The sequence below is a fragment of the Prenolepis imparis genome, unplaced genomic scaffold, assembly GCF_030444845.1.
Source record: "Prenolepis imparis isolate NDT839.2.m4 unplaced genomic scaffold, iyPreImpa1.0 SCAF_3, whole genome shotgun sequence".
Lineage (NCBI taxonomy): Eukaryota > Metazoa > Arthropoda > Insecta > Hymenoptera > Formicidae > Prenolepis > Prenolepis imparis.
This window is the reverse complement of record NW_028141161.1, coordinates 18,848,153-18,866,980: the sequence shown is the minus strand read 5'-3', so window position 1 is coordinate 18,866,980 and position 18,828 is coordinate 18,848,153. Positions and strand designations below refer to the sequence as shown.

General features: G+C 36.4%; 2 protein-coding genes across 5 annotated transcripts in view; both read right to left on the bottom strand.

The window, feature by feature from the left end:
* LOC145934021 (uncharacterized) overlaps positions 1-8,224 on the bottom strand; it is a 307,073-nt gene extending 298,849 nt beyond the window's left edge. For all 4 annotated transcript variants that reach the window (XM_083034177.1, XM_083034179.1, XM_083034180.1 and 1 more), the window contains exon 1: positions 5,856-8,224. In XM_083034177.1, coding sequence (XP_082890303.1) covers positions 5,856-6,353 — 498 coding nt within the window. In that variant the 5' untranslated portion in view covers positions 6,354-8,224. The remainder of the gene's footprint in view (positions 1-5,855) is intronic.
* An 8,487-nt stretch (positions 8,225-16,711) lies between these two features.
* LOC145934350 (uncharacterized) lies at positions 16,712-18,108 on the bottom strand. The gene is made up of 2 exons (XM_083034708.1): positions 18,094-18,108; positions 16,712-17,677 (listed from the first exon to the last, which is right to left on the bottom strand). The coding sequence occupies exons 1-2, from the start codon at positions 18,106-18,108 to the stop codon at positions 16,712-16,714; spliced, it is 981 nt and encodes a 326-aa protein (XP_082890834.1).
* Positions 18,109-18,828: the final 720 nt, after the last annotated feature.

Below are 18,828 nucleotides of genomic sequence, written 5' to 3'. Positions count from 1 at the left end.
CACACAAGGCCGCTTTCTATATAAGAAACTCGCTTAACGTAGATTACATCTTTAAAACTTGGAGTTATCGCGGGTAGGCAGCTGTTTCGCCAACAATTACGAGGAGGTGTGGCGAATAATGGGCAGTGAGCTAGAAAATAAAAGAGAGAGAGGAAAAAAAAACAACAGTTACGATAAATTCCCGATCGTGCCGTGAAATTTTCAAACGGCGGCGTTGCTTTTACAATCAGCTGGACGCGCGGTGCAATTTTCACGAGGTGTCGGTCGTACCGTGGACGGATAAATAAGTGCGTAGCCGCGGCGATAGTATCGTGATAGTACCGTAATTGGCTACGTAGTCCCTACGATCGGAATGTTGATCGACGAGATACACGCGCCGTACAAATCGGGACCTTCCGCGTGCGCGCGAGAACGGGATTCGGGATTGATGATCGCCGATGAATACGAGAATGCGTGTTGTGTCCGGTTTCGAGATGGAAAGTATCACTTTGACAACCGAATGACCACACGCGGCTCTCGCGTGAGCGGAAGAGCGAAAGAGGGGCGGGGGAAGGATCTGCGCCGAGGGGCGAAAGACGCAGGTGACGACCGGACCACCGTGCTCTGAGAAAAACAGGATATTTTGTTCTTTTCGCTTTCATATTCGGTCAATTTGTTCACGTGCATATGCGTGCGCTCTTTGCGAAAAAGAAGTAACATATGGGCGTGTAAGTCCGGAGTATAAAAAGTTAAACCGCGACACTATAATCATATTATTCATGTTATTCATATGTTGATAGCCGAAGATATGAGGCGACAGGGACACGCATTCAAATCCTAAATACGTGCGAATCCCGAAAATACGTGTGCGGTTTTTATTTACAACGATTATATGCGGACTTTATGAAATGTTTACTCGCTGATTATAAAATAAATCGCTTTTGAACATACGCGAGAGTTAAACGTGCTCGGAAATTAGAGAATTTGTGAAATGTATGAGAGAAAATGTGAAAATCTCGTCCACCCAGCGATTTAGTTCAGCCGCTGCTTTCGGACGACATGGAGAGTTATGATTACACTATAATAATTTGCATAATGCAATCCAGAATAAATTTTTAGATTGAGAATATTTAAATTTAAAAATCGAAAAAGTTAAAATATTTTTGCCCCTTTAATTATTATCTTTCCATTCGGATAGAAGATATCGCATGGAGATATTGCAGTCAAATAATCGATTTTCAATAAGTTTTATGTATTTTTCTTAAATTATCGTAATTAAATTATTCTTCGAAAAGAATAACGAAAAAGAATCATGTTCGTCATAAATATAACATTATACGTGTTTTTTTTTAAAGATATTATTTTAATTTTATTACACATAAAATAGCGTGAGGTGCGAGAACATATATTAACTAAAGGCGGATGATTTGTCATTTTAATCTGAATCAATCGGATTAGAATTTCACAAACAGAATGGAAAGTGCACTCGCGTTTATATTGGTACACGAGAGTATAAATGAAAGTGTCATTTGGTCCACCTAAAAGTTCATAAATGAATCGGTATATGTGTAATTGCATGCTCGATGCCACTTTCTTTGCAACTCGCAGAAACTTTTCTGCATTTCAAATTACAATTTTTGTAGTTGTTTGATCGATCGGTCGCTCTATCGCGATAAAAGTGTATTACTCTTTTTCCATTGTTTCAAAACAATAATGCCCATATTATCTACTATACTATAACATGTATTCATAAAAGAAAAAAAAATTATATGAATGCAACTTGTATTATCGCCTAATATTTATATACATATATATATTTCGTATCAAGAAAAATTATAAAAATAAAATTTTTATATAAAAAATTATCGCATTTTCTGTCATAAAAATTAAATTCTTAACAAAACTTTTCATCCAACTCAATATTCATTTTCTAATTTCTTTTTTTATATCAATTATAACATTTAAAACTTTTTCTCTATAGTTAAATTTTAAGATTAAATTTCTATTTTTATATAAACCATTTAAAAAATCTGCTCCAAAATATTTTTTGATGTATTTTTCTGTAGCACTTGGCTTTAATTTTTAGCCTTGAAATAAAAATGCACCCGTATATAACAGCAAGCAAAAAATTGTGATAATTAAACTAGTAATAGTTTTAATAGATTTATTTAACAAATTTACTTGAATTTACGTAAAATTTACGTTATTCAGAAAACATAAGATTTATCGGCTCAGATACTATTAAATTTAATATGCAAAAAAAATTTAATTTATAATATAAATAATATATATTGAAACTTTTTTGAAAAAATATAGTCACATCTTGAAACAACCGTCATTATTCTTAATCTAATATGTGCAGGAAAATGCATAATTCTTTCTTTGTAATTCAAATGTAAGCTGATAGAAATTCCGATATTTATAATTTCAAAATCTACCGATTTTTCGGTAACAGCTTTTTGTACATCGAAAGCGCTTGTCATGCCATAATCTCCATTGTCAAATGGGTACAGCTAGTTTATAGAGCAGCTGCGGAATCATGCGTGCCGCGAAAGGAATAAATTAAACTTGCGAACTAATTTAAATGGACATCGGCGATGTGTAAAAATAAAAACCGCTACACGTCGTAAATTTGCGATGCATTCCAATCGTGTATTCCAGTTACGTGTCAATTTACAGTGACTATGAAGAGTTTCAGTAAACAAAATCATTTCACAAAATTTTTTAACAAAACACTTGTTGGTGTTGTAGCTATGTCAAAACAATGGAAAAAACAGTAATTGTGTTTTGATATTAAAGAGATAATATAATGTGCATGTATTATCTCATCATAGTTTTCAGTATTCAAAAGTTTCCATGAAAATAATGCATTCAACATACAGAAATAGTTTTAAAATACGCAACTATGTTAATACCGTATTTTAAAAGATAATTTTGTCTAATATAAATTATCTTGTTTGTGTACAAGATGACAATTTTCATTGATACAATTTATGCATTTAAATTATTCCGTGATAAATTCCAATATATTTTTGATACAATATAAAACAATTCGAGCTTGTAATTTTCAATTATTATTATTGATCATTTTTGTTCATGCAATTTTTTAAGTATCATGTTCAATTTATAAATTTTCTTTATTTTATTTTATTACGCGTTTCATTGTGCGCTCGTGCATTTTAGCAAAATACCTAAGCGTCGCAGAAATAATAAACTTGATCTTCACCAAGAGTCATGATGGATGACACAAGCGTCAGTTTATAACATTGCACGAATGATAAAAGTAATGCCAGACTTATCTGCGCGATAAAAGCCACCCACGCTTTCGAATATCAAGTGTTTATCTTTTTATCCGTATTTATCCGGTCGTGCGGTTAATTATCGAACGCGCAGTATGTGGGGATGGGCGCAGGTCATGGGGATGTATACAAGGACATCCCCGCGGTTGGCTGTCTCTCCTCCGATTCATTAGCAACAAAGCCGAAGCTTTAAACTTGTTTCTTGTTTGAACAATAAGAAAATATTCCGCTTTAATAATTCTGATAACGAACGAATAACTAATCATTCCAGAAATTGTTACTCATCGCGCGTGTTTATTTTTATTTTCAATTAATTCAATTAAATCTCATGCGCGCGCACACTTTGCGTTGCGTGTCAAATGACAAATAATACTATAGATAAAATATTCCGTGCAAATTGAATAAAATAAAGTTTAAAATATAAAGTACGTGCATCCAACATTAAAGCAGATATAATTATTTATGTTAATAAATTTGTAAAATTACACGAATTTTATTTATTGATATAACGCAAAACGTATATATAGTTGCATGACTCATCGAATTTTTTTTTCTACCTATAGTTCTTTTTTTCTTTTTCATTTTTTCTAAAGATATCTATAGCTCTTTTTAGAATATTGTATCAAAGACCCATTTCTCTCTTGAACCCTAGCGTGCAGTATGTTATTTCTACCTGCTACCCACTCTATGTTGCTAACTTCCTTGAATTAAGGTTGTGCATTATAAAGCAGCACTGGATAAGACGAAAAATAAAAACACGTTCCTATTTCATTTTTTTTAAATCTAACTTTAATTAATTTTTATATATATTTCTCTTTTTCGTATTTGCAAATTCTCTGTAATTTTACAGAATGTAATCCCTATCTTTTTATTATATTTCTTATTTCCGACTACTACACGATAACACGCGTGAAAGTTTCCCGGGGAAAATGTATTTCAACTGACAGAAAGTCGCTTAGCATTAAGCTTATCGCCATGCATCCCGCATCTTAATTAGGTCAACGGCATAGAAAATACGTTTTACGTTGTATTATGGATGTAACTAGGCCGAAATGCAAGAATACATTTGTAACTTGCATGTGCTGCTAACACGTAATAAAGAATGAAGCAGCTATATTAGAGCTCTACATTGAAATTTGGATAAATAATTTTTTCTTTATCGAGATTAAATTGAATGTGATTTGTTTTCAAAAACTTCAAGTTATTACAATTTTTCAAGGAATTGAAAAAAGTGAGAATAAAAAAAAATAAAGAGAACAATAATAAAGAAAAGTGAAGTGAAAATGTTATGTACGATTGGACATCCCGCCCGAAGGTTGCAAGAGGATAAGAACATGCATGGTAAAACATAGCAGGCTTCTTATCGCGAGCTGGTGGCTAATGCAACGAAATAATGAATCAGGAGATTATCTACGCTCTTAGGGCGTGCCATGTGTGAGGGCAATGAGTTTTCAGTATTATCTTCGTCTCAGATATTCCCCCCTCGCGACTGACATACACCTGAGTGCTGACTCGATCGCTCGATAATTCGAGTATCATTGTCGTAGCTAATCGCGACAAGAGTATCGTAATGTATTAAAGATGATGCACGCTCGTCGACGTGACTAACGTGAGGAAAATGGAAGCGGATAATGTTCGTGACATATTACCGACGAAAGTGGAGTGTAGCACATCGTCGGTTGTAAAGCCAAAATTAATTAATACCACGTAATATGTATCTATTTATGTCATTGTAAGAAATGAAAATATATGCAAACAATTTTTTTGAATGAAAAAAGCACATTTTTTATTTAAAAATTATTTAAATTATCATATTCTTCTTGTTACGTCATTTACAACACAATAATTGAATGCTTTAGATATGTATTAAAAGTTTAATATTCGTATGCAAATAAATATGTATCGTTTTATACAGGCGTTAGCGCTTTTAAAAATATTATTAATATTTTTTTTTATAGTTAAAATAATTTATATAAAATAAATTTGAAAAATAATCAATTTACATTTAATGAAAAGATAAAATTACAAAACGCATTGACCTTATACAGATAGCATTTTCAATGTATTTATTATAGAATGTATAGATATTAATAAATGACATGTATATATTTTATTACATGTTTTACAAAACTCTCATATTGACTTTTATAATATATAAAACTAATTGCATAGAGATTATCTCCATATTCAAAAACTGAAATATAATTTTATAAAAATTGATTTTATATTATTTCAAGCATACATATCGTAATATATATTTACGAAAAAATAATTGTATCAATTTAATAATATTTTGTTTTTAATTTCACAATATTCTATATATAATAAGTTTAATTGTTTGCATATATTTTTAAATTCCTACATTGTTTTATAATTCTAATCCATTTTCTTATCTTAATCGACTTTTCCATCTCTTTACTCGAGATTATCATTTTATCGCCTATACACACATCAATTTTCTTATAATTTTAATTTGTAAAACTATCCATCGATATCCGTAATTTAGTAATTTCCGGTAACTTGTACATGTCACAAGAAAGTTACTCTCTCGAAATAATTGCAAGCAAATAGACTGACCGGTGTGGTGTACGGTTGACAAGCCAGCCTGATGCCGTCGTGTCTCAGCTTCTCCTGCAGCAGCATCCTCAGTTGCATCCTCGGAATTCTCACCAGCTCGGCCTTGCCCTCCTCGTACTCGTCCGCGAACTTGGTCAACTCTTGACCGCCGCTGGAGGAACTCGCCGTGGGCGACGCACGTTGCGCATCCTTGTCGCTGGGTGGCCTCTCGGACGACGTCCTCGAGGACTTGGAGCTGATGTTGTCGCAGTTACCGTCGATCGTCTCCTCCAGCGTAAAATATACACTCGCGGCCCCCTCCTCGCGGAGGGTCTTCACCGACTGCAGCAACCGGGCGCGGTGCTTCTGATTGAAGACGCCGATCGCGTCGAGATCCGGATCGCCGATCTGCTTGCAGATCTCAAGGTCGTCGTAACCATTGTCGATGAACGACTCCGAGTATTGGCCGAGGTGGAGCGAGCGCAGCCACTCGACCACGATGTTACTTGCCATGGTCATCTCTGTCTTGTGTGGGCTCGGTCGCTCCTTTAAATCTGTGGGTTCCTGGCTCGCCTCCTGTCCTTTTCCACCAGTCGGCCCTCTCTCCCTCCACGCGACTTTCCTCGCACGACGATCTTGCGTACGCGTCTCCTTTATCCGCTGTACTTGGCGACTACCATCATCTCGCGAGGTCGCCTTCCAGACGACGTAACGTCCATCGAGGATCGTCGAATCAGCGTATATAAATCGTATCGGTTCTCACGTTTCAACGTGACATTCTCTCTCCTCCACAATCGGCCGCGGTACTAACGAGGGTCGTCTCGGCGACCGACGACTTTAGAACAGCTGGGGAGAGGAAGAAGAGGAGGAGAAGCGATGGTTTGCGACGGTCACGTTCGCTGCTTGACATCTACCGCTCTTCCAAGCATTATTCGAGACGTACGAGTGATATATAATATCCAAGTACTACTGCTTTCTCTGTCACTCTCTTTCCTTATCGCCGAGTTTTTATACACAACTCTCGTCCGCGCTGCTCGTATTACCGAGTCTCGGAAAAAAAAACGCCAAGGCGAAGCAGCACCGAGCTCAAAACATCGACGATCGAATTTCGTTTTCTTCTTTCTCGCACGCGAGAGAGAGACACAAAGAGCGAGAAAGATTGCGAGAAAATTTCGACGGATTTAATCGACTTTTTTAATTTTATTTTTATTTTCTTCGTCCACTCGATAATACTATTTTTACTGCGGGTAACGATAAACTTGTAATTTTCGAATGTGTAAATGGGGAATTTCGGCACTTGGTTAAAATAATTTCACTTCACCGCGACGAATGATTAATCGTGTGACCGAAATCGCGAATACGACGCTATTTTTTCACACCGCGAGTCCTATCGCGCACTAGGTGGTAAACTGAAACCGGCAGTCTCGTCCACCATTCCAAGAAGCTCGAGAGGTCTGGACAGGGATAAATCTAGGCGATCCAGCGTTGTCGTCCGTTGAAGAAGACTCGCAAAAGTCCGCAGTTTTTCAACGGAAGACGATTATAGATCACGTGGGATCTTCGTGACGACGGACGAGCGAAGGGTCTGCTTCCGTTGAAAGCACGAAACTTTGTAACGACGACGAAACGACCCGCGAACGGTTGCTCGCTTTCTATGTAGCGAGGTTAAAAAATTCACACTGTCTCACTCAGCAGCTATGTTCACACTGTCTCACTCAGCAGCTATGTTCACGCGGTACATATCTTCGAGTTACTCGTCCTCGATAAACGTACGCACTGAACAATAAAACGACACGGTATACGCGACGAGGAAGAGAATCCAGCGCGATTTATTCACCGGTGACCTTGCCTCGAAATCGTAGATGGACACTTTTCGCGAGTCGCCGAAAGGACCGACGCGACGCACCGACCGTTGCTCGTTGGAAATAAAAAACGTACCCGACGTTCTCCAGAGAATCTGCGTGCAGTCACTCGCGACGACGGTCACAGTCGGCTATTCCACGCGTTGAAGTTTCCCCCTTTTATATACAGACACTTGCGAACGGAACCGGCACACGAATTCGAAAAGGAGACGCAGACCCGGCCGGCGCGGCGACGATTTCGTGGGGTCGAAACAAGGCGACAACGAACGACGAATAAGATTCGTTGGCAGCCCTGGCGCGCGGCTTCTCCGATCGGCCGGCGTGAAAGTCGAATAAAAGGACGACGGCGATGACGACGACGGGGAGAACGTGGCCGGAGACGATCTTCGTAACGAGCGTGCGTCGCTCATAGTCAGAAGGAGGAAGACGTCATCGTCGATGCTCGACGAGACACGCGAAACGCAGCACTACCGCACGACACTAACGCGACGCGACACCCCGCTCGACTGACACGAGACGCACGCCAGAGGGAGCCCCTCTCGACTGCGCTCTTCGCGAGCTGTCCCCACCGCGGCGAGTCTCTCCCCCCTCCCCGCCGCCAGACTTCTCGATCCCCCACCATTCCAGTCGTTCGTGCGACGTGCCGACGAGAGCATCGGTGATGCGCCGTTACGTCAGGATGCAGCAACCGTCGGTCTTGACGCGACTGTCCTGTGAGAAGCTCCGTTCATCACAAATCTTCTCCGACGTAATTTGACATGTGGCTTGGAGAGAATTTTCAGGTTTTCCTTAAATCCTAATTGTAAAAAGAAAGAGAGAGAGAGAGAGAGAGAGAGAGAGAGAGAGAGAGAGAGAGAGAGAGAGAGAGAGAGAGAGAGAGAGAGAGAGAGAGAGAGAGAGAGAGAGAGAGAGAGAGAAGCATATGAAATATACATATTAAAGTTTTTATCTCACTCTTTTGGAGATTTTTTAATTACAGTTTAATAATATTACAATCTTTATTGGGAATATACAATTTGAGAATAATATATAATTGTATATATTAATATATTTACACAGAGAGAATTTTCTCTTTGAATTTAACCTAACCTAACCTAACCCTGAAAATCATGGTAATCGTGGGACAATATGATATATGGAAAGAGTTTTATGAGAATTTCTCTAATTAATATTTATCACAATAAAAATAATAATATCTATCACAATAAAAATATTAATATTATCACAATAAAAATAATAATATCACAATAAAATATAAAACATGTTTGATTAATTTGATTAAACTGCATAATAAAATTAATTAAACATTTTATATTTTATTGAGATAGATATTATTAATTTTATTGTGATAAATATTAATCAGAGAAATTCTCATAAAATTCTTTCCATACTGTATTATCCCACAATTACGATGATTTTCAGGGTAAATTCTAAGAGAAAATTTTCTTAGTGTAGGATTAACAGAGAGATTTTTTAAATTACAGTTTAATAATAATATTATAATCTTTATTAGGAATATATTTGAGAATAATATATAATTGTATATATATTATATATTTAGGAATATCAGGGAGATTTTTTAATTACAGTTTAATAATAATATTACAATCTTTATTGGGAATATATTTGAGAAAAATATTTTCTTAGGAATAATAGGGAAACACGTTTTGCTTTTAAATATTTTTGACATTTTAAAAGGTTTTTATAGAAAGTTTTTTTACTTGTGCACAGTATTAAAACTTTCAACATTTTAAAATATGTTAATGATTAAATTATTAAATTTTTCTCACGCAAGAATTTGATAAAAATATTGAATTACATTATGTAGATTTCAATTTCGATTTTCGTCAAGTAAGAATCATATTAGGGATTAGGGATCATTATGATTTAACATAAATTGTAGCAAAATTCTTATCGCAATCGGTTTCCGTATTAAAACGGCAACGTTTCACGTGAATTTACAATGAAGGAAAGAAGTGGACGAATATTGGTTATAACGTTCGCGTTGCGTGATCGTACAGAAGGCACCACGGTCGTTGAAGGAGAGTTAGTATCGATGATTATCTGAGAGAATCGTAATCAGTGCCTTTGTCAGAATTGTGGCATTTATAAATGTACGCCTAACGGTAATAGTACAAGGCCTGTGACCCATGAGGCGAATAATTTGCAACTTGCTGCCACTCAAATAGCCAGCACGCCAGCTCTATATGCTATTATATTACGCTCGAACCAAACTAGACTGCATCGGATAAATGCGATAGGAGTGATGATAGTTCGAGGGTCACATGGATGGCCATTTCTTTCCCTTCTTTCAGGCAAGAATCGAGTACCCTCGTAGGGCAGAGCTTCCCTTAAAATCAATGATGTAAGGCGATCTTAGATATTGGATAGTATACAAGATACTAATTTGTTCATTATATGTATATGTAGAATAAAAATCAATTACATATAATTCTTTAGATATGGAAAAATAACTAGAAATCTTCATATTTTGTCTCTAATTCAACGCTGCATATATTTGATCTCGTATATATAATTATTCTTTTATATAGTGGAATTTTATTTATAGTAATATACATTTTTTTTAAACTAATTGAACGTAAAGTAAAATAAATTTTTAATATTTTTATGATTAACTCTTTAAATGTATTTTACGATTAACTCTTTATTTTATTCGTATATCGAAAAAGTTATGGTTATAAATGTTTTGTCGAGAATAATTTTAAAATGTTCCTCGACATAACGTGAAATGCGCTCTTTTTATTTTTCCTTTTTTTGCAATATAATATTACAATATAATATTCGTACACTATATATAAGATTATTATTGAACGATAAAATACACAACATAGATATTATCTATATAATTTTATATTGATTTGAATAAATTTGCAGTATGTTTTTAATTACTCGCACATAATAAAATACCTGTCGCATTCGCTTCTTTAAAAATGCGAACGCGAAAACCGATAGCGCGCACTACCACGTAAAATCTCTATTAAATGACAATGCTAGTCGTGCGGAGCTTGTGCGAACGATGATCACCGATATATGCGTGAGGTCCGAATTAATTGAATGATCGGCATGGACGTACCCATCCTGCTATGACGGCAAAGCAGGGAGTGACAAGTAGCTCTCAATAACGTGATATGACATCGCGTGTCGTGGACAGGAAGGACCCTTTCAATGCAACCCTCGCTATTTCCTCGCTTTGGTCGAGTAATTTGCTTTCGGAGCAGAGGGATGAGATCGGAAGACGAGTCACCTGTCAATATATTAACTCGTTTCCGCAATACCGCGAATTATTATGGAGCGGCGAAATAAAGCTTTTATAGTGCTCTAATTGCTTCATACGTTCCAAATATTTATAATCATATGTAACAAATTTTAGCGATATTCGAATATCTCTGATTTTACGGGACTATAAACTATATTATGAAGATCTCCCTTTGAGTTCGTTATTGAAGTCAAATGACATGATGGAGTCCATTAAAATATTCTACATCAGCGAAATTTTGCGGATACATTATCGTAACCCAACAAACATATTAATCACGATCCAAATAGCATACTCGCACGCATATTTGCGAAAATATTTGTGGAGAAGCCTAAAATTATATACGACGCGTCAAATTGCAGTAACGTTATTTTACATATACATTTGCGACTGAACATTGTTTTTTTTTTTTTTATAATGTACGAATAAAAGCTCGTATATCTACGTAAATAATGTATAAATCAAATTATTGCGTTAATCATTAACAGATCATTAATTTTACGAATAAGGTGGATGGAGAAAATTAGTATTCCGACGATTGTCTGCTAAATATGATAAAGCATGACTTGTGAGAAAACGGTTACCGCATACAGAGCAGGATAAACGTAGGGTCCTGCCGGATTCTGCTTAGGTACTCGGCTTATCTTTAATCAGGATGTCGACAAGACACAATGCTGGCAAAAATTTGTTGATAAATAATATACACTCGTCAAAAAAATTATCGCAACACGTAATTAATATCAAAATTTAGCATAAATCCAAATAAGCATATCTCCGCGAAAAATTGTCGTATTTCAAAAATTTTTTTTTTGTTTTTAAGGGTAAAGTCTCGACTTTAAGGAACTTTCGTTCGATTTTGATTTTATTCTCTCCCCCTTTCTCCATCCCTTTAAAAGAAGGGGCGTGTTTTTTTTTCAAAAAATTGCATAGTCTGACGAACTCTACGGAGTGTACTAAATTTTTTCCGCAAATATCATCATAACTATCATGAAATATGGACTTTTCTCTACAAATTAAAAAAAAATTGAATACCGTACGATTTTTTTTCGCGAAGTTACGGCGTATCAAAGTTACCTATGCATTTTTGCCTATATATTCAATTACCGCCAACATTAGCATTATCCGATGGGCACTACGGGGAAGTTGCTGGTCGGATTTTGCCCATCGTGTGTGTGTGTGTGTGTGTGTTGGGGCAGGGATATATGTTCGTATTTAAAATTGTGTATTTCTGCCTCGTCTTCGGATGACCTTTTATGGGAAGATGGCTGCATGATTTTGAAAGACTACCAACCAATTTCCAGCAATTGGAAGCAGCCCTACATCGAATATGGTTCGAAATTCTGCAAGCCACAATTAGAGCCTGTATTAATATGCGTGAGCGCCTGCAAGAGGTCATCCGAAGACGAGGCAGAAATATACAATTTTAAATACGAACACAATATCCCTGCCCCAACACACACACACACACACACACACTTGCAATAATTTTTTTGACGAGTATATTAATCGCGCATTAAATAGATGGCAATAACTAATAGAAGCAATAATAAAAAGAAGACAGAATATTCGTGTTAGAGTCTGTTGCTAAAATCTCAGAAAAAATAATTCGAGTAGCGTGCCCTTGCATGCTAATTCATTCTTCGACTTGTGTTTATGCAGAACGAAGAGTAGTATATCATTTCCACGTTTTCTTTCGCCGGCATAATATTTTATATTCATATAACGATATAAATTCTAATCGATACTCCGATTGAGGCGCTTAATCCTATAACTTTCATACGGATGTCGTTTCATTGTTTACGAGTCTAGCGACGGCGTGTTTACGGTATATTTTACCGTTTCAAAACAACCAATAAAACTTATACACTCTGTTCGCCACGCTCGATGAGCTTGTCGATGGCTAACTGAGAATAGCCTGCGACACTGCAACCAGAACTGCGGCTTCGCGCCGTCATTGCAACCGAAAAGATGGTGATCAGCTGCATCTGAGGTCGATGTCGCGATAAAAAGGTAGCCTCGGCGGGTTGCCAGGGTCGGCTAGTTCAAAAATATCGACATTAACTGCCGATTCGTCTGACTGAGGGACCAAGGAAGGGAACGCCGCGTTCGATGTTATGAAATGGCGATCGTAAATAGCGAGTTCGCGTCCCAAGCATAAAACCCGAACGAGCCGACCGAGCTTAAGGCAGAGATAGCCGTTTATAAAAAAAAAAAAAAAAAAAAAAAACAGCAGCAGTGCTTACAAGCATGGCTTTATAAGCGTTATGCGCATATATCAACCACGTTAACTGCCGATATAAAATCCAAGGAAAAAGATTCTGACACATGGAATACGTGCCGTTCGACTACGTGACCCGAGTAGATAGTGTTACGTTATTGCAATTAAATAGACGACGTTCGTCTCGTGTGTCAAGATGATTTATTGCCGCTAGACGAGTCATTTTCATCTCGTGTCATTAACACTTTACGGTGCGCGACTTGCCGGTCCAGATTGCATCGCCGGCGGTATTGTGGCAACAATTTTTCGACTTCGTTCTGCTACATTACGCGACTCGAGTCCCGAATCTCGGCCCGAGGCGCGATTTATCGTCCCGCCGATATTTCAGCCAAAAAGGAGCGCGGTACCACGTCCGCGAATCCGGGGAACCAACGTTTTTCGTTGCCTTTCCTCGAATAATTTCGTGACATTTATTGTTCGTGACTGCGGACGCTCGTAAACAGCGAAGCCTTATTTCGTATAGGTATATCTAAGAGCGTGCTATAAAGCACAGCTCATGAAAAGAATTCCGCGCTCTAGGATACGTTTAATGATGGATCGTAAAGGGCGAGCAGTAAATGATAATGATAGCGGATCGTTCTATGGAAACGTTACTTGCTGCAAATATCTTGGCAACACGAGACTAATTTCTGTTTTTTTCCCCAGTGCGCCTTACGTAACGCGAGAGGGGGTGCTGCGAGAGATGCCTCGGAATCTGCGTAATTAAGCGAGGGTCTCGCGAATAAATTTACATCGTCTGTAAATCCTTCACATTAGATAAATGCTCACAATTAGCTACGCTCCTGCTGCGCTCCGCGCGTTTCGAATTCGCGAAGGAGGTTTTGTTTTGGTGATTAAATAATGTTTCACAAATGTTATATACATATATATATGTATATATATATTTTATATATGTATGTATATCATTGCATGGAAGAGCGTCCCTGTACTATTAGCGATATATTTACCTACATCTATTAATTATTACTTAAATTATCATATATGCGAGCAAACGTTAATTATAAATCTGTGGTAATCAACAAGCTCTACGTTAATTAAATCATTCAATATTCAACGATCCCTGTGTACGAATTTTTCGTGAACTATTTGTGCAAAATAACTTCCACACTAACATCAAAGACGAGGAAAACTTTTCGAACTTACGAAATCAACCAAAATATCTCTGTTTCATTATTATTGAAAAATTATATAGGATTTTTATATAGGATCTGAAATTTTTAAGTATAAAAAGAGTTAAAGCATCACGAGTAACATATTAAATAAACTCTATTAACTTTAATAATACGCTCCATACTTTTTTCTTTGCAATCTTTATCTTTATATGATTCGTACCGAGCTACTTTTTTGAAAAAATAGTAAGAGATAGACTTCGGAATGATATCAGCCACGGCGGTTTAACGACACCGTAACCCTGGCCGTAGAGGTAGAAGGAATGCACTTCATTTCTGGACGGGGTGCATAAACGACCGTTCTTGTACCTGGAAAAGCTCGGGTTAATTCAGAGGCCCGGCGAAAGTCGTAAAATAGTGCGTGACTACTGGTCTTCCTGCAAGGAAAGGAGAGAATGCGCATACGTATACCTAAAGTACATGTGGGTGTATTTGCAGAGCGTGTGGACCTTTCTAGAGGAACCTCCGTATACCGACGTGTGTGCTCAATATCTGTATATACTCAAGTATACAAAATGTCTCAAAGTTACATATTTTAATTTATATTATCTTCTTTTACTTTATTTAAAGAATATCCTTTAAATACAAAATAATAAATTATATAATTTGTGTTTCTCAATAATTCAATTTTATTATTAAATATCTCAGTTACAAATTTTATGTTTAAATTCTATTAAAATAGAGTTCTTTCAAAATTAAGAGTAAAATTTTTTGTTAGCTATTTGTACTCTGGTTAAGTTTTAATTTGCTAAAATCTTAATTTTTAATAAAAACTTAGAATTAAAAAAATTATTTATATATATATTTCTGTATAAATACATGTATGTATGTGTAAAATTATATATGGTGATTTTGAGACGTCCTATATACATAAAGTCTAATCTTACCATGGATTTGGAGGGTAGGATTCTACCGTGAGCACGTACATCTTCTATGACTACAGATACCATTACGAAGATGACGGTAGGCAACTGAAAAAGCACATAACTATTTAGGTTTTTTATGCAAGACGCAATTTGCCAAACGTTGTCAATAGGACATAATGTTAATATACAATTTCCTATATGTATTTTTTCCTATATAAATTTTTATGGTAACTCAAATTAAAAGTTTTAATTTGCATAAATTTGGCTTGTCAGAAAAAAAAGGCAAAATGAACAAAAAACTAAAACATAAGAGCAAAAGAATTTGTGTGCTTAATTTTATTAATATCACAGTAATAATCATTAATATTTTCTATCAGTTATTTCATCTTTTCGCGATATTTTTTTATAAAAATGATCCAGACGCGTAATGCAAGCTAGAAAGGGCGAATCGAGCATACTCGAGTAGAGACCTGAGATCACAGCCGGAGGCGGTACGAAACGGTTATGTGGTTGTCGAGTCTGCTAAAGCACAAGGTCAAAGTTTCGGCAATTTGGGATGCGATGCGGGTAAGGAGGTAGCAACTTTAATCACTTTCGAATCGGAGTAAATCTACTCGCGTATCTCAAACCCGCAGGATCATGTGGCGTGTAGTTATTGCTTTACTTTAGAGAAAATTCAAGTATAAGAATATCATATTAGGAAAGGAACGATCAATGATAGTTATAAATTAACAAATCAGATAAGTCAAATTTATTTATTTCCAAATATATATAAAACAATATACAATGTTATGTGTACTTATAATTATATTTGAATTTATTTATAATTATATGTAATTATAATTATATTTAATATTTAATTATAATTATTTTTATAATATGCAACACGGAGATATTTTTTGGCATATTTTCGTGAATATATAAAAGACGAAAAATTACAAATAATTAATCATAACATTCCGTTTGGAATACGAGTCAGCTGTAATCTTATAAACTATCATCTTAAGAGAATTATTGGCAACTTTTTTAGCTTATGCCGAATTACCATAAATTACCATAGAAAGTATCAAATATAGATTCTCATCTTTATCGCACGCTTTACATAATTATTTATCTTTTCGGCACCTCACTTAACATTATGTTACTTTCACGTTCTTAAAATGCACTACTTTCTCTTTTCCTTGTCATCGTCGAAAAACGCGAAAGTAAATACTGATATATGATATAGCCCAATCTCTTTCGTTTTGCGGTTTTAAACGGAATTTTTAATTGGAATCATAATTTCGCGTTGTGTACAAGCCTAATAAATATCAAGTGAAATGCAGGATGGGTGTGACTCGGGCCATGTATACTGTATGTTCTGAGATTTCGAAAACGGTAAATGTATGATGTATCACCCGCAATAAATTTCTTTGAATGCCTAGCTTAAAAGAATTTTTTTGCCGGTACCGGATATGAGTATCCCTCGCCGGATTGATCGCTCAAATTAAGTTCTGAACCCGGTAGACCCACAAAACCAACGGACGGATCATTACCGTTCGCGATATCGCTGGTTATGGAAAATCCGGAGTTGGCTTCGCCACCTAGTATAGGTCCGGCTCCTCCATTTACTTGTTCAATCTGGATGGAACCAATTGGTTGGACGGTTTGAGCAGGCGAGACAGGATACGAATCGGAACCGATCTGTAAGGGTTGAGAAAACGATACCGGAACCGGATGCGGAACTGGGATTGGCTGCGGCACTGGTTGCGACACGTGCACGGGTTGAGGGACCGGCACTGGTACGGGACGAGGCACATTAACGGGGTAAGCTCTAGTGACGAAGACTGGGACCGGATGAGGTACCGCGACTGGAACAGGACGCCTCACTTCGACAGGTACGGGATGTGGTACCGGTACGGGGATCTTGCGAGTGACGGGATAAGGTTGAGGCACGGGAACTGGCACTGGGACCACGCGATCCACGATAGTTCGGTGAACATGATGTACGGGTCCATGTCCATGTCCTCCACCAATACTATAACTTGGTGCGTATAGTCCATTGCTTCCCCCGACAAATCCGACTCCAGGACCGATTCCTACACCAATTCCATTCCCGTGCCCATATCCGGGTCCATATCCAGGCCTATATCCGGACCCATATCCGGGCCCATATCCGGGTCCGTATCCAGATCCATATTCGGGTCCATATCCAGGCCCATATCCGGGTCCATATCCAGGCCCATATCCAGGTCCATGTCCATGTCCATGTCCATGTCCGTTCCCATATCCGTGATCATGCAATACAATTTCATTGTGACCACTGCTCGGTACGAAACCTCCTTGCAGAACATGTTTCCTCTCCGATACATACGCATCACAAGCGATGATAGAGATAATCAGCAAAGAAATCTGTGTGAAAATTAACGGTTTGCAATTACTATCCAGAAAGATATTATCAAAACAGAAAATTAATTTTACGGAGGCATATATTTATCTATTACATATATTACGTTACATATATTACGTACATATATACATACATTTATGTATTTGAGATAAATTGTTACTAGTAAAAGATTAATTAAAAAAATTAAAAAATAAACAAGATGTAATATACATATAATTAAACAAAAATGTATAATATTAATCGTATTAAAATGTATTTAATAATGAAAAATAATTGAACAAGATAAACTGCATCTTTTTACTTGATATTATACTGATATTTGTTATAAACAAACACTACAATTTTATATCTTATTTTGATAAATTCGTGCTGATATACGGATGTTTAAAAATTTGACGAAAAAAATTTCACTACTCACTAGGAACGCCCTCATGGTGAACGTGCTATGAGAAGGTGAGACTCTGAATGTGCTTCATATCATCGATTCGTCCGTTTTTATACGGATGCCCAGACGACATTTTACTTTCACTAGATATTCACTGCAATACGCCCTCTGATCTGGACCCATCACATTCGAAAAAACTTCTAAACTTCCTTAGTTACGTAACTGATCACACAGCTCAAATATTGAGAGGCAAAGAGTGAGAAGAATATTCATAAGTGATTTTGACAACGCGCGCCCGTTCTTCGTCAAATCATATATAAAATTTGTTACTTTGATAAATTTAAATTTTTATTAACATATTTATGAATATGATATTAAGTGATTTATATTTATATAATACAAACAAAAATTAAGGACAAATGAATTTTTTCTCTTTAGAAATTAAATCAGATTTTTATACATACGTGTAAGCCATACAGTTAAAATAACGCTTTCATTTGTTCATATGATGCAAGTGAAAAGATTTATTGTTTCCATTGTGTTGGTTATTATAGCAAGTTTTGTTAATTGGATGACACTGTGTAGGATTGCTATCATCAACAGTATTTTTTCTGAAAATGTCATTTCCACGTAATACGATTGTTTTCAATGTCCACCATACAACAATACATATTTACAGAACGCAAATATGTTTCACAGACATGTGTCAGATTATACAATTTTATCGATTATTGCGTTTTCAATAGAAGAGAAATCGTATGCATTGAA